Below are 19,092 nucleotides of genomic sequence, written 5' to 3' on the forward strand. Positions count from 1 at the left end.
CCCTCAACAGGGCGTCGGCTCCGTGAGTTACACGATCACATGGCGAGAGACGACGAGAACGATTAAGGTAATGAGAGACCGAGGATCGATTTCAAAGGTGGACGAGGTAGGCGGGACGTTGACATAGAGCAAACACGTCGCTTCCCGAAGCGACTCCGGTGTCCCGGGCGCGACAAAGCATGAATAGAAAAAAGAAAAAAAAATTTGATCGCTATCGTCAAACATAGAGCGCGTGTAAAAAAATACTCGCTGCCCCACTGCTCGCCGCAATCGCGAGTGGAATTTTAAATTTTATCTCGTTTTAAAAGATCCGTCTGGAGATCGGTCTGGAGAAGAAGCGCGGGACAATGGAAGCGAGACTTTTGATCGCGATCGACCCTTAAATGGTTGCGTGAGCCGCGAAATACGTGGGCTAGCGTGAGATAACGATACGAATGCGTGTTCGCGCGGATGTCACGCGCTGAACCGAGAGCAGGCTGCGAGTTTCCGCGCGCCGGCGGAGGCGTAATCGGCGCGCGGACGTGCACCGCGTTCGATCACAATGCCATGCAATCGCCGCCGACGTGCGACATGGGTGGAATCACGTTTATTCTTGCCACGAGGTACTAGTTAACAAGTGTACAAATAAAGGGCGATAGGCAAACCGTGAGAATTAGCGACAACGACGTGCATCTGAACGAACTCTAGATTCTTTAAGTTTTTTTTTTCTCCGCTGCCGAGAGAAAGAAACCGACTCGCATACTCTTACGTGCATCGTTCTGCATATTTAGAATTCTCTAGACGGAGTCGTCTCACTGCCACACAGGCATAATAAAAATTTCTATTATTGTGAGGAAAGTGAATTCTACCTGACGAGACTGCCGAGAACGGCTCGTTTAGGTCAGTGGAATCTAGCTACGAGAGGAAGGGACCGGTTAGCACGCATATTAAACCCAAAATCGAACGGGCCCCACCTGTATTTACCTAGACGTGTCCGCCCACAATTGAATCGCACCTCTCGCAATGTTCACTGACGCCGCAAATTCGTCCCCGGCGGTTCACCTTATAAGGCCGTTTAGTCGTTACAGTCTTTTTCAATGTTGTTTCACTCCTACCACGAGAGTATCGTTTGCCAGGAGACGAGATGAGTTCACGCTCGCCAAGGCGCAACCGAGGAAACAAGAGAGTGATTTCATCCCGCCGAGCGCGGCCGTCGTTTACGATAATTCGCATTCGGTGTAAAACGTCGCGGTGCATTAAAAAAACCATTTGCCACAGCCATAAATAATAGTAAAGAAAAACGAGCCTCGCGGGACCATCAATGAGGAAGAATGAGATTCGGCGATGAGTAATTTTAATGTCGAAAAAAAAAAGGCGCAAAAAAGAAACGTCCGTATGTAGCGTTCCATTATACGAACTTTAAATACATTTAAGAATAATCGCTCTTTACAAAATGACGCGAGCGAAACAAAATCAGTCGCCAGTTTAACATAAAGACACGACGCAAAAAAAAAAAAAAATAATAATAATAAAAATACACGTTGATCGATATATTAACGTCAGCGATGCAGAGCGAAATTTACGACCTCGGTTGACAATCCGTCTTGAAACCTATTGTGATCTCCTCGGTAGAGTGCACTAGAGGATAATCAAGATTCGCGATTATTTATGTATTCCGCTTTTCGCTGGGTGAATATACCGAGCGGATTAACGACGGGCGCTGCGCTAAGCAGCACCAATTCGAGTAAAAGTTTCACGATCCAACCAAATTAAGAAGTCGCGCTGGCTCGAGAGGTCGCGAGCAAACGCGGCGCCGTATGTGCTCCCGTGCACGTCTCCGACCAGTTTTGTCGTGCGGTTTGTCGACTCGCGGCTCCTCGCTCTCGGGAGTCTATTACATAATCGGCCGCGTACGATAAAAGCGACTTTCTTATCCCGCGAACGTGTCTTTTCCTTCGGCGTCGGAAAACGCGTGACGTGTCGTCCAAACTGTCACGGCGAGAAGAGAGAGCGCATCGCGGAGAGAAAGAAATACTTATTTTCGACGATGATTGAGTATTTCCCTAACGTTATCTCGCATACGTGCTTGCGTCGCTCATTAAACGTGTAAATTAAATGTTTTTACCTCAAGCAGTATCCGCCATCTCGTGTTTATACGACCTATCCGATATCGATAATAATAGATAAACACGTTCCGGTTAAAACTCGAAGGCACGACTGTATTATTGACACTTCAATAATAAAAAGATGCATTAGTTTACTTACACCTTGAAAAACAGTATTAAAATTGTTAATAAAGTCGCAATAGATATAAGAAAAATTAATTAAATCAATAAATGCGTATAAGGAGAATTTCCATGGAAAATTAATTCAGATTGTCCGGAGGTAAAATAATATTGCACAATTCTTACGAGAGTGGCAAATTATTTTCTACACAGCTAACGTTCTACTCGCGGTAGGATTAGTGTAATTATCGCGATACATATGTACGGTGGGCAGATCACGCAACAATTTAAAAGTCCCGCATCACGATTTTAATGTCAATTGAAAACCCTTCGAGCCAATAACAGATACATCGAGCACGGCGTGAGCAATAATGATAAACGAGCGCGAAGGCTCGTATGAGAAAAAGAAACCTCGAATATATTATCGATCGAGAGAGAATGAGAAAGCACAAGGGTGGAGGGAGTGTCGGAACCGCTGTGATTACGAGGTGTATGACTCAAACGGACGCCCTGGCGTTGCTAAGTCGTTCGGCGTATTTTCGCGATTAAATGCATTTCCACAGCCAGGCCTAACATCTCGCAAACTAAATTAAAACACGAAATTGAAAAATCGAGATAACAATGCACTCGACGTATGAATTTTATTCGACGCGGAAAAAAAACGTGGTTGACCGCAGCTGTATTTTTACTACCGTAACCATGGTGAGTGTGTGCCTTCGTGTATTACGTAGCGCGGGACTATCGGGCTTAATCAAAACGGCGCACGTCGGTGGACCGCGACATCGTGGGCTTCTCTCCGTACGTGTGTCAATCACGACCAGAATCCTCGCGCTGTTGCGGAGTCGTCGCGACGAACGGCGTGCCCGAAATACCGCCACACGCCCATATCGCGTTTATCGCGGCTGATAACGTGACCGTGCACAGTCGGTTCGCCCGAAGCTCGAGGAACGTTCGACACCGCGAGGATTCTGCGTCGTCGTTAAGCGTCACCGCGAGTACCTACTAGACTAGAATAATGTCACTGACACCCGCGTACGAACGGCACACCGAGGCTCGGAATTACGAACGAGCCAGCCGCTCGCTCTCTGTTCGGCGCCCGCACACAGTTCACTACTCCTCGTGCTGCGAAGCAAACACGCGCGACGACCGGGCGCTTCGAAACGTGGCACTGCAGACTTCGCTCTCTCTCTCTTTCTCGCGGAACACGTACGAGCGTGTGTATACCGCCGGCGACGAAGACGACGACCGACAGCGGCGGCGACCACGGAGACGAAGTCGCCGTGTATCCGGAACGGAGTCGCGAGCCAGGTGCTGGAGCGACGAAGAGCACACGCGGTAGATGAAGAGAGAGACAGAGTCAGGCGCAAGGACGGAGACGGCAGCGACGAGGAGCGGACAGGGACACGCGTTGAAGTGGGAGAGACAGAGAGAAAAAAAAGAGAGAAGATGCAAAGGCAGAAAGACGGAAGGATAGAGGAGAGAAGGGAAGCGGAGAGAAGAGAGAGGAGAAAGAGAGAGAAGAGAGCGCACTGAGAATTGGAGAGGACGCGGTATGTCGCTCCACCGTGCAGACCACGTCGCCTCGGAACGCAGACTGCCGACGCCTGGACAACTGCCGCCCACCCGGCGGCCGGCTCTCCCCCGAGAGAAAGGAAGAGAGAAAGAGAGAGAGAGAGAGAGGTCCAAGAAACGGGCCTGTCTCCCCCTCCTGCCTTCCTCGCCGCGCCAACGACCGTTCTCACCGGTCTCCCTCCAACTGTCGAGCCATCGGTTCCCCGATTGCCGATCCTGCTCGCTTGCTCCTGCGGAAGATGAAGAAGCACGACCCGATGGAAGGAAAGAGTACGAGACGTAGACCCGAGAAGAAGGAGAGAAGAACCAGGGTGGAGGGTGAGAGAGGACGGTGAGCGCACCTTATCCCGCCGTAGAGGATAGACTACACGCCGAAAGAGCCAGTAAGGCAGGTCACGGATCGACAGGGGTACGCGAGATGCGAGGTTCACGGAAGTAACATTTCATACATATGTTTCTCTCCCATTCTTTCACCGCGTCAGGTACGCAACATCCCTGCAATTTCTTCCGTTCGATCGCAAAAATCAGGAATGCACTTCAATTCCAAGGCCTTACGTTCTCGCGTGATAATTTTGATAACGGATAACCTTATCGCGATTCGCGGGAACGCGCGGCGAAAAATGCTTTAGTGTTTGTCGGAAGAGCAGTCGTATTTGTATCATAACGAGCGTCATCACGGAGGCATTCACGGTCGATTATGCGAGCCTCTAACGACGCTCTAAACTCTAAAGGTTCGATCCGGAGAAGCACTCGTGATCAAGTGGAAGGCACGTAGGGCCACTACTATTTAGAGCCGCGGCGATCTTTTATACCCCACCCAAAAGCGCGTAGCCAGACTGTTCTATAGGCGAATCAAATAAGAGAATGAGAGAAAGAGAAAGAGAGAGAGTTCTGGTCAAATCTTCCCGGTGGGGTCACACGTTATTTCTCGCAGCCACGTAACCCTCGGTAATATGCGTGTCCCGAGATACTTAGATTGATCAGCTAGCCATACTTTAATCTTATACATATAATTACAATAGCGACATGAAGGGTGAATTGCTACCAGGAATTCATGTCCCGATCACGCAAAATAAACACGAAAAAAGAACCTATAGGCTTTTATCGTAATTAATATTTCTACATTTTTTTTTTTTGGTAGTTAATGTAACGTAAATAAATCATAATTAATTAAAGTTCTTATTGCACCAATATTAATTATCAAAGACATACGTTTGCTAACTTACAAAAATTATACGCCGTCTAACCTGTGTTTAGAAACAAATTCGATCTCACTGAATCGTAAAATATTGTGCAAGCGCTTAGATATCGCGAGTATTAATTATCTACAAGAATGCGGCCACAGTTAAAAAATCTTTCACAAGGTAAGCTAACTCTTCCTTGCAAAATTCACGATTACAAACTCAGCGTCGACGTGTAATTCCAAAAGTGCGTACGTGCGGAGATATCACCACGGCGCACACCGCGATGACACGTACGCGCTTATCAAACGTCGCCAATAAAGCAAATCTCGAAATCTCAAAATGTAGATAAAGAGATACAATTTATGATACGCATTTCGTAAAATGTTTATCCTGTTCATCTCTTAATAAAAATAGTATTGAAATATTTATTCTGAAAAATTTTATCGCCGAGGAAATCGAGAATATCAATGGTCGCTACACGATAACGATATTAAGGTGTGGTAAGACGGTTACGGTATCAATGAAATGGGTGCAACGTTCCCGTGATACGATATCTTTCGCTGGTAAGGTAGATTCGTCTCGGATGTTAATTAGCAATTGTATTGCAGAGATTAGAATATAAATTCAATGTAATGTGCGATCGGTGCACGTACTCTTTGTTTCCGCAATAACGGAATAATAATCGTAAATGGAATCTCACGTCTATAAGTCGAACCAGCTGGTCTGACCCCTGGCCTTTTTATAACGGTATTAAAAGCGAAGTTTTTTTTTTTCGCAGGTTTAAATCTTGCTGGCAACAATCTTGCATTAGTCATGTCAGAAAATTATTTTTCTAATGAAAACATGAGGAAACAGATTAACTTCTCCGAGTTGTAAGTACTCGTTACATAAAATTAATTTAAATATGCGTGTCAATAAGCGTGTCAATAAGTCGGAATGAACACCCCCTTATCGTCAGGTACATGGCGATTACATGGTATATTTACGTAACAATTGACACCACAGAAAAGCATGTATGTACATTACAAACTCGAACGAACGAGCGACATACTACAGTATCACTTGCATCTCGAGAGCATACAAAAATATTAAAGTGTTACAAATATTTATCGTTAATAATATTTTATTTCTAATTTACTCAAATTAAAATATCTTCAATTTCTTTTAAGAAACCCATTTAGGTAACGATATAAAAACGTTAATAAAAATATTTAAAAGTTTGATATTAGTATTATTAAAAAAAATTTAAAAAAAGGGTCTTTTCTCGGGATTATTATAAAGCTATAAAATACTAAAAGCTCTCGCACGAGGCAATGAACCTAGTTCGCATCAACTCGTTACTCACATTTTTCCGCTTACGCGCCTACATACACGGCCTCGCAACGCGACGCTGTGCGATGTTGTACGTGCTCGGACGCGTCGTGAAATATTCTAACGGTGTACTGCGAATTATGCGGCAGTTAGTACCAGGTAAACGATGTCGACTGTCGCTTTTGCTCCTTGCTTTCGGACGTAAACGAAAGAGAATGCCGGGACGGGCGGCCTCTTGAACCCTATTCGCGGATTATGGAGTTAACGCGTGGACTCGGGCGAGTGAGCATTGTCCGCGGGTTAAATTTACATTAAGCTCGAGCGTTAAAAGCGCACCGACAGACGAACGACCGACGGAAACCTCGCGCGCAAGTTTAGTCTACATGCTCCGATGGGGCCGGTGCGTTTAAACAGCGTGCATTCTACGTTTACGCGTTGACATATGCTCGCACATGTGACTTTATGTGGGAACGTTTGAGGAGCGATTTGCACCTTTTTAACTCGACAAGTCACAATGGCAATACAAAAACTTTCGATATAATTGAATGAAACGAGAGGCGAAGCGATAAAGTTCTTTTTTCTTTTTTTTTTTTTTTTTTCCTTTTTTCTCAAAGTACTTTTACGCCGCAAAACTCAAAATAATCACCGGTACTCTCTCGGGAAAGTCGCTCAGCTGGTAATAATTAAAAGGAGAGCGCCAGGCATAGACTTTAGAGAAGCGAACGAAGAGACGGCTGATGGCGTATAGCCGGGCATCGAACCGTGACCCGAGCACCTGTTGCCGCCTCCACGGTCGTGGCTCAATCTGAACTGACCTAACTTGTCCCTGCTTCTTATAGCAAAATATAGAATGGTTCGACCAGTCTAACCAGTAAACAAAGACGATGCCATTGCGAACATGAAGAGTTAATAATCGAAGAAAGCCTAGTGGTTAACATTATTATAAAATACGCTGTTTTAAACACTTGAAAAAATATCTTTAGCAGCTATTCAATTAATTTTATCACATTTAATTTTGCCGAAAAAATCATATTCCGTTGAGATGATTTAAAGCAAATATTTCAAGTAATACTCGACATTTTATCTTCGACTTGATAAAACTTCTGAATTAAATTGATAAATCGCATCAAGTATTCAGTAAATATTTTCTAGTGCCTGCTTTCCATCAGTACAGATTAATTTCTTTGTTTTTTTCTCAAAGTTTCAGGTAGGCCGTATTAACAGAGATCAACGCGAGTCCTCGGCAACGCGAACTGACAGTTTTTGATCGAAAAAAAATTTGATAGATGATATACGGCACTATGACTAGACGCATTTGTGATTCAATTACGTAACTTTGGACAGGTAGTTGTTGCATCGCATCACCGTCCCACTAATAGACGGCCACGGGACGTGCTGCGAAACGCGCACCGGCCACCTTATGACTAATAGCGCATAACAAACTTAAATTGCCACGGGCCATTAATACGAGACGAATAGATGTGTGATACACGGGATCTTAATACGTTTCGCGCTAGCTACCTGACTTACACCGGCCACACGTGCATTCTTCGCAAATTGAATTGTGCGCGCGATCGCAGGAAAAAATCTAACATGTGTCAGTCCTTGCAGACTCTATCGCGTCAAGCGTTTCTACCCTATTATGTAAATTTTTATCTTGTACACGCCTTATCGCGGCCTATTCATTTCTAACGTAAAAATATTTGTTTCGCTTACATCCCGAGTCCAATGAATAATGAAGACTATTAAGACCCACGCAGCGTTACGCACGAGACGGGATAGCAATTGGAGGAGGCTGACAGTCGCGATGCAAAGTACCGGAGGAAAAAAGAGACGTCTGTATAAAAAAAAAAAAAACAACTTATCACGGTAAGACGATCTATGACGCGCAACTCGATATTTACAGAATACTCTCAGAATTCTGCTCTCGCTGAAGGCCGATAGCGCGAAATACGGAAACGATGTGTGGTTGAATTTCACGATATTCCGCATTTCATTGTAAGAAACTGTTCCTGCTTGTTAAAAAGCAACGCGACCGGTGCTCTCTAACTGCCAAGTAAAAAAAAAAAAAAAACGAAAAACGGCATCGTAAATTATTATTTTCGACCTGACTTTAATCAACCCCGGAACGGACAACAAACTCATCAGAAAACTAATCAGACAATTGAACTGGGAACGCTCGCGTGCTCCGCGTACTGGCGAGGGTAAGCACAATCTCCAGACATCTGTCTCAATCGGAGACAATACTTTCGCAAACAAGATAATATTAAGAACAGTCAAAAAAATAGCCGCTTAAATGCGACTCCAATATTAACTTTCCGCGAAAATACACAATTTCGGTGATTCCCCACCCCAAATTTCATGAATACAAAAATGAATATAATTTAATTCACTAATTATATTTTCGTAATTATATTACAAAACATCGTTATAATTGTTACGCGATAAGAATCTGAGCGCGGTGAATGACATTCGAATAATCGGCTTTTATACTCGGAAGGGAAGTGCACTTTTATCTAGCTCAGGCTTTTGCCAGCTGCCTGCCTGTCTCATTCTCAAATGGCGAATGAATGGCGAAGATTCGACGAGCGATAACGTTAAACTGACAATGACTACGAGACGGGCTGTCTATACGTCTGTACGCATGGAGAGATCGTAAAACTCGTGGGAGAGGAATTTGCATGCGAACGATACGGCCGGTGATCGGGCGTCGACGTCCTCGCGGTGTCCGATTACATCGATGTGCGCGGATGAATTTAAAGTAGGCGCTAATTAAATTATCTCGCGGCAAGGGTGACTTTTAAAAGGATTAATTATTTGCCCAGTTTGTCGCCTGACGTTTCGAAACTCCGGCTTGACGATTAGATATCTTTGTTGTTTGTAGCCGTTCACATTTTCGAATAATACTAACAAGTCGACGGTTTCGTCGTATCGGATAGAGCCACGTGGGACTCGATTGGACCGACACATTCGCGGATGTTTACGATACGAGCGTAAGCCAGCGATCTCAGTTTTGTCGCTCGACGGCGAAATGCACGATCTGAACAACGATCCGCACTGTGCGTCCGGGCCGAGATGAGCCGGACACGACCGTGCACTTGCTAATGCGCCGCTATATTTATCGGTAAAGGCAAATAACCACCCGCTGAAATAGCCGCGTGTGTCAACGCGAATGCTAACATTCCGACCCTGCGAGAACGCGACGAGAGAAGCCCTGCGAGCGCATTAAGATGAATCAGCGACCATCAGGCAGCATCTCTGAATCTTGCAGACTCACCGCGCATTCGCGACGCATGGATGCACGAACGCGAAGCAAGTCGGGAACGAGTTACGGCAAAGTACTCATCTTACGCGATATACTAGCGCGATGTTTGCAATATCCTAGCCGAGGTGTCGTTACTGCTTTTACAACAAGCGATTCAACGGCTTGTCTTTGTTCCCAAACGTATTAAATCAAGAAATCGTTTTAAGATAAGGCGTCTCGGTAGCGCCCGTTTGTTTTGTTCGATCGGCAAAATATAAATCACAGCGAGCAGATCGCTGAATAATAAATCGCTCAGGTCCAGCGTCACGTGGAACGTTATGGAACGCTATCGCGGTATATCCCCGCAAGTCATTCACCGCGGGCATGCAATTAGATAAGAGTACAAGCTGGATCGTGGTACTCACCGGCAATTCGCAGCACCGCCCGGTCGGCAGGATCCAGCTGCAGGATGCTGAGGGGCTTGTCCTTCGCCCATTCCTTGAGGCTGCCGTCCAGCTCGAACTCCATGATCCCCGCAGCCCGAGCCGTCCGGTTGCTTCTCTTACACCATGCCCGGGTGCCGCGCCGCATGCGTCTCTCCAGCTCCGTACGGTGCGTCGCGATGGGCAATGTTCTTACACGCCGCTACCACAACACTTGGTCGACAGCTTACTTCCCGACATTGTTTACATCACTGCTTGGACACCGCACCGGTCCGTCCAACACACGTGCGTGTTGACGCACGTGCGCCCGATGCAGAAAAACGCAACGCTCGGGCACCGCTGCCCCCTCACCCTCCGCTCCCGGACTCGTCGCCGCGGATCGCGTTTTGTTTCCACGGCAGCGGAACATACGAGCGAGATCGGGGGAAACCAACCGCTAGACACCGTCTAGAAAGGGCGATATTTATCACTGTGGCGCGTGGAACGGCAAGGGGCGAAGGGGATTGGCGCACGAAATTGTTTATCACGCGAGCGATACGTGTCCATTGAAAGCGAGCTGCATACGGGGGCGGCAGAAACGCAACGCGGTTTCCACGAAACTCCGACTAACCTAGGGGAAGGTTTGAAAATAATACTAGCTATCTTGAGATCGCGACACGCGGCCCGACCTTGACGAACGAAGAGCGACACGCACGTGGCGGGACGAGTAAAATAATATTCAGCGTCGCGTTCTCGAATAAAGCATTGGCCCTCCCCCACCGAGCTCTTTGCGAGCGGCTTTCTTTTCGTGGACCGTAAGCGCCGCTCTTCCTGGCTTATTATGTCATTGTGTCCGTTAGAGACCGCGGTGAGCTCTCGCTACTTCCCCCCTCGAGTATCACGCGCGTATTTTTCTGATGGAAACCGTTACGGGAGAAAACGCTGGGCCGCTCGTTTGTCGTCGGCTCGTACGTACGTTGACCCGCGGCATCTCCGCGAGCGTGGCCGAACCCGATCGACATCTATTCGCATTGCCGAGCCTCCGGAATTCGCGCACGCACATGGCGGTTACCGTTAGATCATCCCGGACAATCGTAGGCGAGAACTCGCGTCGCGGAACAAAGGCCTCCCAGCGTGACTTTAAATTGTATCAAACGCGGCATTAACAAGGCCGCTATTAAGTGCACTCGTCCACGAGAAAATCCACGATGAATGGAAGAGCGGCGCACGGATGGAACCGTAATTAAGAAGCGGAACAGAGGCAGCGCGCGAACCTCACGGGGCTCTCCTCTCTCATTCGCCTTTCCTCTCTTTCTCTCCATCGCGCTTTCGACCGCGCGACACGGATATCCGTTCCACTTGCGAGCTTCGAACGGCTTCGATTCGCGCGAAATAACGCGGGTTCGGAACGCAAATTAGACCGAGCGATTCGCGACGAAGTAACACGTCGAGAAACGGCAGAATTGTCCGCGGGGTGTATTTTGAAACCGATTGAAAAAGGAATCGATTCGACGCGGACGAGGTTGACGCGATATCGCGGCATCAGAATGGAAGAAGATTCGCGCCTCTCTCGGCTGCAATTAACGACGACTTCCGGTTGAGACCCGACGGAAAAAGCGGCGACGGTTCACAATAGTTAGACTCTGCTCGCGAGGCAGAGTCTCGGCGGCCCGTTGAGATCTGGTTTTACGAGCGTGCCATTAAAGAACTCTCACGAGGGTGCTACACGGTTATAGCCGGTCGCCGACGAAAGCTCACATCTGCCGCGAGGACCGTTTTGTCGAAAAAAAAAGGCACCGGTGGCGATACGCGCGAGATAAAATAACACAGGCGGTCCGTACTTCAAAGTGTGTTGCGGTCTAACGCGCGTAAGAATCGACGAGCACGATCCGCGATGGTCAGGCAAACGGAATTGTTTGAGCCTTCAATACAACGGGGTCAAGAAAATAATACGTCGATCTACTGGCCGATCGCCGAACCACCAAACGAGCACTTTTATATCTCGCCTCGATAATAAAACACAATGAGCAAAATATATGTGGACACGCTTTCAATTGAAACGAATTGATTACCGGAAAGAAATCCTACACTTCACATATTACTTTCGACTTAATTCTACGACTCAAGCATGTGTCCACAACCGAGATATCTAATTTCAAACCTCATTAATAACTATTTGACTTTATTGCGGAAAGAAACGGAATAAATTTCGATTTAACGAATGCGTATTTCGGTAACAAATTAGCATACTTTTCGACGCGTATTCTTCTGACAAAAAAAAAAAAACTCCTCGAGTTTCGTCATTCTAAAAGAGAAGCGCCGTCCTTCGTCGACGTTTCTGACCGACGAAATCGCGCGAGCTCGTCATAGCGAGTTTCAAAGACACGCACCTGCCGTGACCAAGGTATTACGAGTCTTTCCTCGGGAAAGTGAATACGGTAAAAGTTTAACTGCATTATTAAACGCGGCGTTTATCGATCGACCGACGAGCGTCACTCGCTCACCTCCGAACGGCGCCGATTTTTTTTCTTTTCCCGAAAGTCCTATTTCGCCGCGAGCGTTATATAGGTCGAGGGTTACCGCGATAATAATTTCAACGGAAGGTCGGAGGTGCCGGAAAGTGAAACCTCAAACCGGTATCGATCACGAAACTTTTCGAGGATATTTCGAAAACAAGCGTACACGTACGCGCAATCAACCGGGGTTTAATTAAGAAATCCGACACAACGGCGCAGTTTATCGGCGTTCTCGGCCCTATTTTCGATCTCCTTTCGCGTTTTATCACCGCGCTATCATGTTACGCCTCCCACGTATTCAAGGTCTGCCGGTTGCGTAAATTGAATATAGTACCTGGCTGCTTAGTCACCGCAATCTACTTTTTTTTCTTTTCTTTTTTTTTTCGAGCGCGAACTCGCAAAGTGCGTAAATCAGCGTGGAAAGTACAAAGCAGCGGGCATGCACTCTCTCCGCCTCGTAACTCGTTCTCGCAACGTCGTGAAATAAAGCGGGGATTAGTCATATTTGTTCGTATCAACGCTCTAAATCTCGGCCCCTCCGTTTCGCGTATTTTGACCGCTCGCAACGCGATGGAAAGAGAGAGGCGGGGAAACAAAAGAAGACGTGCTCTCTCAACGAGAAAATTAATCGATCGGGATGCAGGACTTTCCACGGCTTTCTCAAAAATCTTCTAATTTCGGGGGAAACCTGTGCGCTTTCTCGCTCGTTCCCGCACTATCGCGAGGACAGGACGCGATCACACACGACGTCGCCGACGGCACGGGGTCTCCGCGGAATCGAGAAAAGAAATCGGACACTTGTCGCGTGCCTCGCGGCGCAAACGTAACGTCACTGACGACAACGTAATCGAGACACGTCGTGGCGCCGCGCACGCCAGCTAACCTCGCCGCTCGCCAAGTGTAACGAGGATTCTACTTACTTCCGGCGTTCTCGCGCCGTTTTCTCCCGCACCGCCACCGACGCTCGGGAGCGTTGCATTAACTGCGAGCGGCGGTAGAGCCACGCGACGACGACGACTTGCGCGTGCCACGCGCAGAGAGAAACAGAGAGAGAGAAAGAGAGAAACAGAGGGCGAAAAAATGACGAGACAACGGACGTCCGAGGGAGCGAGAGAGAAAGCGGAAAGAGCGCGGAGAAAGGGCAGCGGGACTTACGCTCTGAAAATAATCCGTCGCGCCTCTTCGCCCGCTGGTGGTGGTGCCAGTTCTACCTCACGGCGGCATCGTTCCCTCGTGAGCAGAGACCGGCGGTGAACCACAGTCCCGAGTCACGCCGGCGATCGCCCTTCGGCCGGGGGACGGAAAAACGAGCGAAAATCGATGTCTCCCTGCGCGGCGCGGAGGAACGGCACGGGGGAACGACGCGGCTTCGACACCTATGCTCGGCCCCGGCAAACCCGCGTCTGCACCGTCGTTTGTTCGGGAACCCGGGGGATCAGAGAACGCGGCGGTCACGCAGCAGCACCGCGGATCACAGCACCAGTCACTCGATCGCCAAGTCTACTCGTAAGCGCGGCGTGCGCGCGCCCCGCACGTTATCGCCTCTTATCGCGCGACGATTCTCGCGTCACGAACCACTCAACCCGGTCGCGGCACGAATGACGGACGACGCGCCTAGCAGACGACATTTTGTCCGAACGCGAGCGCGCCCGAGGCGCGTCGGAAACTACCGAATACGCGGGGGCGATCCGAGCGGGCCTCGAACGTTCCGTCGTGGTAAAAGAAACTTCGCGACCGAAAAATGCGACTCCGACTGACGTATGCTCTTCATTTTGTTCGAATCTAGGATCGTCGGATTTTATTCGCGACAGATGAAAAGCGAGTTTCTTCGATTAAAGCAACCAGTCCATTCGAATTGTGCGCCACCCTCAGACCGTTCGATCGATACTTCAGAGCTCACCTTAGACGACTCACGCCAGCCAAACTTCAAGAAGCTCAACCACCATTTTATGCGCCGCGCTTTTCGACTTAACGAGCTGCCCCTGTTCTACATATTTCTTTTTCACTGCCATCTGTTCTAGAAAATGCGTATCTATCACTTCCTTTTTTTTTTTTGCACTATTGGATATGCCCGGCAATATCCTTCTTTATACAGAACACTAAGAAATAAACTGGACTGTTATCTAAATCTGCTACTTACTACAAATTCATTTTAAGCTTGTTTCTTATCTCGTTCACAGCGTCGGGAAAAAATCGTCTCGCTCCCGCCTTTTTCCTGACGAGCTTAAAACGCTTCGCACTTCTCGCGGATGCACTTCAAGTTCACATCGGTCACGCGTATAGATATACACCGAGCGAGAACTAGTTTCTCAGATTAATATGCTTGTCGCGTATGACATATAACCGGCACGGGATGTAACCGGCGCGGCGGTTAGCTTAACTAGACGCTTGTGTTTTTACCTCCCCCTTCCTACGTTTCTCTTTTTCTCTCTAACTGATGTTCTCATGACTCGTGACGTCACGAGCTACGGGTAGCGCGAAGAAGATCGCCGATACCGTGTCGTGCGAAGTAAAAATGGCGATCGCGGACGCCGGCCGTTGTACGAAAATTCGCGATAATTTATGCGCCCGATTAATTGCAGGAAATAGCGATAAAATATGATTGAGCTTACGCCTCTTGATGAGGGGAGATGCAGGGATGTGGAATTAGAGACGTAGGTGCGAGGATGCCGTTGTATCGTCCCGATATACCTGAGCACCGGAACGACGGAGAGGGGGGGCGAGGGTGACCGCCACCGAAATTATACATTTGACGAACAGTATCCTTCTCGGGAATCCCAATCGGTCAGAATTACGACGACAGAGGCTTCACACGTTGTCTCGAGCACAAATTCACTGATATTCGGACGATGGTACACGATTTCGAAGGATATAGAACGATCCAAACGCGACGCTGCATCCTACCGCGACGCGATCGTAATTCCAACTGACCGGAATTCGAAATTTGTCGTCGGACAACATGGCGGCAATTTGCAACAACCAATTAGGTACGCGGGTTTGAGCGCACTCACACTTGCAATTTGAAAAACTTTCTTTTCGCAGAGAAAGTAAAATATAGCTAGAAAATAATTCACGTTTAAAATAATTTAAGAAGTATTGAACATGACCGATATAAAGAGACGGGCTTCGATACATTAAAATTCCGTCACTAAACTAATAAATATACTTAGTTGCAGAAATGTGCAAATAATGTTTAAGCTGACAAAATGCAAAGAGCCGTTTTTTGACGTGTTCTTTCGATATATACCCATTATTACGACATCGACGTAAAAGCTAGAGTCTATTGATTATCTGCTCTCGTGGAAAACGTCCGGCAATTAGCAAAAAACCGTTTAACAAACGCAAGGTGCGATGCGGCGATTACGAGTGCACTTATGCGGTTTGCATGTTAATATTAATGGAACGTGAGATCATTTCTATAAGTGGGGACGTCAATTCTTCATGCCGCGACCGCCGCGAGTTCCCCGACATTAACTCTACTGTCACCAGCGGCAGCCTTCAAAACCTTTAGCTGGTTGATGTCACCATTAAATAAAACCGGTGATACTATCGATAAATCTGTCGTTTCCTTCACGTATTGAACGAGCATGTTCGGATATATGTTTAACACGAGAAACGTGTCATTATCATGCAGAATACATTATTTCAACGATCGGCGACGCCGCTTTTAAGTTCATGACGCAATTTTATCTTGCTACGCGCTGATCTAGATAAAGATACAATTTAAAAAACAAAATTACCATTTACGCAATCAAGCATATAATAAATTACAAAGGTCGCGTTTGATACATTATGCTAAACGTATATTGTACAACGACTAGCTTCCGTTTACAGCTAACGAAGCGTTTCTAGGATAATCGGCGTTACGCCGTGTAAAGTTTACATTGCAATAATTCTCTATCGTGTTTGTCGCATGAGATCAAAAACCGAATTAAATTTCTTTTACATTTCTATTAAGTATTTCTAAGCTTAATTAAACGTGTTGAATCTTTGCGCTTTTCTGTGACCCTTTGGTTTTTTTGTCCGCAGCGGTAACTTTCCAAACAAGCTCCAAATTCTCGCGAGTCGCATTGATTTCTTTCTGCAGTCGCTCAATCGTTTCCTCTTTTTGCTTTAATAGATGCTTGAAATGTTGCACTTCTCGGTGATACTCGTCTTTCATCTTGTGTACTCCAAGCTGCTGCACTTTCATATTTTTTTCCGCTAGCGCTAACTGTTGCTTAGCACCTTCGTGAACAACCTGATTATAATGTAGTCGCATTTTAAAAACCGAAAAAAATTATATATTTTATATAAATATTTTTTTTATTATATACCTTTAATTGTTCTTTCAGGTGACCTACTCGTTGAGTAATGGTATCACCGAGAAGATGAATACTTGCATTTTCATTTTCTGTTTCGTGCAAAAGTGCAACTAATTTATCTCGTTCGGCAACTATTTTTTCGTATTCGCTAAATAACTCTTCGCAATATTGCGTCGTTTTCTTTAATTGCTTCTTAAAAGAATCTCGAGATATCTGCATAGAATACGCGATTTTCTGAAAATGCTCTAGCTTTCGCTGCAAACGTCTGAAAAAAAGAAAAGAAATAAAGAATAAATTAAATCGCAATTAGTTTATAATATATAACACATTAACAAAAGGCTCACTTTAAATGTTTCTGAAAGTTTTTGTTTAATGCTTTCAATTCATTCTTTTTTATCAAAACTACATCCAGTTGTGTTTTACTTTGACTGCCAGACTCTTCCAATTCTTTAATACGACTAGATAGTTTTTCCTTCTCGGTTTCATACTGACGCTTCAGTTTCTCGAACAATAGTTTACATTCTTCGATGGCAGTATTATGAACATCTACAGGCATTGTTTTTGTGTTATCGTTTTGCAGCCTTTCATATTCCTTATGCAGAATATCGTATTTTCCTTGAAGATTACTTAACTCAGTCTTGGAAGCGAGATATTCCTCATGAAGTCTGTTATTGTCAAAAGACATTGCTTCCACTTTTTGTTCGTACAACGAGTGCATCTCGTGTATTTTCTGCTTTTGATGAGCAGTCTGTTTCGTATAACACTCGTTCAGTTCCTTGAGCAAATCAGCATCCTCGGATATTATCTGGATTTCATCCGCGTACCTGGTGCACTGAAAAACTTTTACTACAACAATTTGTTAAGTGTACAACAGTCTTCTTTTATAAATAGAATACCTTTGATTTCAATTTCTCCATTTCGCTGTGCATATATTCATTTTCGGTAATGACTTCTTTACATCTAATACTAAAGTTTGCAATGTCCTCCTCATATTTATTTACAAGCTCTTGTTTTTCCGACAAGCTCTCCTGATAAGCGTCTAAAAGTGGACCCAGCACATGAGTGTTCACTGATCCCCAGGATTCCGATACTGTTTTGATGTCGTCTATCAAATTTTTAGAATTTAATACGTCATTGATATTTTTAGACGAAACACTTTGTCCAGATTCTTTCAATTTATCTTGATATCTTTCAAGTTCTGCATTCAAACGATATATGACGTGCTTAAGCAACAACACGTCTTCGTTTAGTTGAGCATTTTCAGTTTTGCATTTTTGATTAAATATAAGAAGATTAGAATTAGTTTTCTCCACTTTCTGTAAAGCTTCTGTAAATTTCTTGTGATGAATTTGTAATTGATGATATTCCGTTTCACGTTCTGTCAAACGTGCATTTACTTTCTCACATTCTTCTTGCAAGCGGTCGTGATTTTTTAACAATTTATGATACTTATTAGAAATTCTTGAGATTAAGAAATCCTTTTCTTTCAATTCCGCAATAACCTCTGAAATTTTACATAACAATTTCTTAACTGTTTTTAGCAACTAATATTTTTCATATTACAAATAAATTATTATCTAGAACTTACATACCAGGATTTATGTTAGAATTTTCCAATCTCATTGTTAATACTCGATTTTCTTCAACTAATCTATCAATTTTTTTCTGAACATTGTGCTTGTCTCCTTTTTTTGATGGCGTACTGCTGCTATTTCCATTCTTATTCAACTCTTCAAACTCACCGGTGGCTCTTGAATGTCGTTTTATTCTATGAAACCGTCTGTAACGTACAGGATTATGCACTGGCTCCAAATCATTTTCTGCGATTGAAATCTTATGACTGCTGCGCTACGATTAGAGTAAAATTGAATGAGTGTAAGAGAGCAGAAAATTGTACTAAATATTTTTTAGGCGTTTGAAGTAGCAGTATAACCTACCTTTTCTCTGGTGTGTCTGCCAACACTCTCCTCACGATTTGACATTGCCTGTGGGTCCTACGGGTAGTCCAAAAGCATGCACGTGATAGAATACGGCTGACGGAGAATTTAGAAAGCCATCTACACATGCGAATATAATGTTATCGACATAAATAAACTACAAATGTAATAAATTGGCGAGTCATTGAATCGCATAGATTCTAAACAGGTTTAAGAACTCACGGTTTGTTTATGTTTTGACCACAGCCATGCCTTGAGCCACCATGGCAACCGGCAATGGTAATCAAGGTGATTACTGCTGTTAGGCTGGAGCAATCTTCTAAGAGTTCTGTGACTGTGATTAAATAGCGCTTTATGCGGATCTGTGTTTCTAGCGCCTAAAGCTAATACTTAATATT

General features: G+C 45.5%; 2 protein-coding genes across 25 annotated transcripts in view; both read right to left on the reverse strand.

Annotated features, from left to right (window-relative positions):
• Shot (dystonin-like protein short stop) overlaps positions 1-13,677 on the reverse strand; it is a 91,514-nt gene extending 77,837 nt beyond the window's left edge. For 4 of the 23 annotated variants that reach the window (XM_070654148.1, XM_070654143.1, XM_070654145.1 and 1 more), the window contains exon 1: positions 3,208-3,433. Coding sequence is in view for 12 of the 23 variants with exons in the window: in XM_070654142.1 (XP_070510243.1) it covers positions 9,941-10,106 (166 nt within the window). In the remaining 11 variants the exon portion in view is untranslated. Of the gene's footprint in view, positions 1-3,207; positions 3,434-9,940; positions 11,346-13,608 lie in introns of those variants that run through there. The other 19 variants (XM_070654157.1, XM_070654161.1, XM_070654160.1 and 16 more) reach the window with 10 other exon arrangements.
• A 2,512-nt stretch (positions 13,678-16,189) lies between these two features.
• Positions 16,190-19,077, reverse strand: LOC139101195 (protein Cep89 homolog). Of its 2 annotated transcripts, XM_070654171.1 has the most exons (7): positions 18,917-19,077; positions 18,695-18,814; positions 18,350-18,605; positions 17,654-18,261; positions 17,102-17,589; positions 16,770-17,022; positions 16,190-16,693 (listed from the first exon to the last, which is right to left on the reverse strand). In XM_070654171.1, the coding sequence occupies exons 2-7, from the start codon at positions 18,737-18,739 to the stop codon at positions 16,427-16,429; spliced, it is 1,917 nt and encodes a 638-aa protein (XP_070510272.1). In that variant the 5' UTR covers positions 18,740-18,814; positions 18,917-19,077; the 3' UTR covers positions 16,190-16,426. The 2 variants fall into 2 exon arrangements, with proteins under 2 accessions (XP_070510272.1, XP_070510271.1); XM_070654170.1 differs by having other exon boundaries at positions 18,350-18,600; positions 18,695-19,077.
• Positions 19,078-19,092: the final 15 nt, after the last annotated feature.

This window comes from Cardiocondyla obscurior, linkage group LG03, assembly GCF_019399895.1.
Source record: "Cardiocondyla obscurior isolate alpha-2009 linkage group LG03, Cobs3.1, whole genome shotgun sequence".
NCBI classification, from domain to species: domain Eukaryota; kingdom Metazoa; phylum Arthropoda; class Insecta; order Hymenoptera; family Formicidae; genus Cardiocondyla; species Cardiocondyla obscurior.

Excerpts from the sequence above, each read along its gene's own strand:
- LOC139101195 (XM_070654170.1), bottom strand. The coding sequence starts at position 18,822 with ATGTGTAGATGGCTTTCTAAATTCTCCGTCAGCCGTATTCTATCACGT. Across the intron at positions 17,023-17,101 it reads AACTTTCAGAAACATTTAAA|ACGTTTGCAGCGAAAGCTAG; the intron begins GTGAGCCTTTTG and ends TCTTTTTTTCAG. Across the intron at positions 16,694-16,769 it reads ACCTGAAAGAACAATTAAAG|GTTGTTCACGAAGGTGCTAA; the intron begins GTATATAATAAA and ends CATTATAATCAG.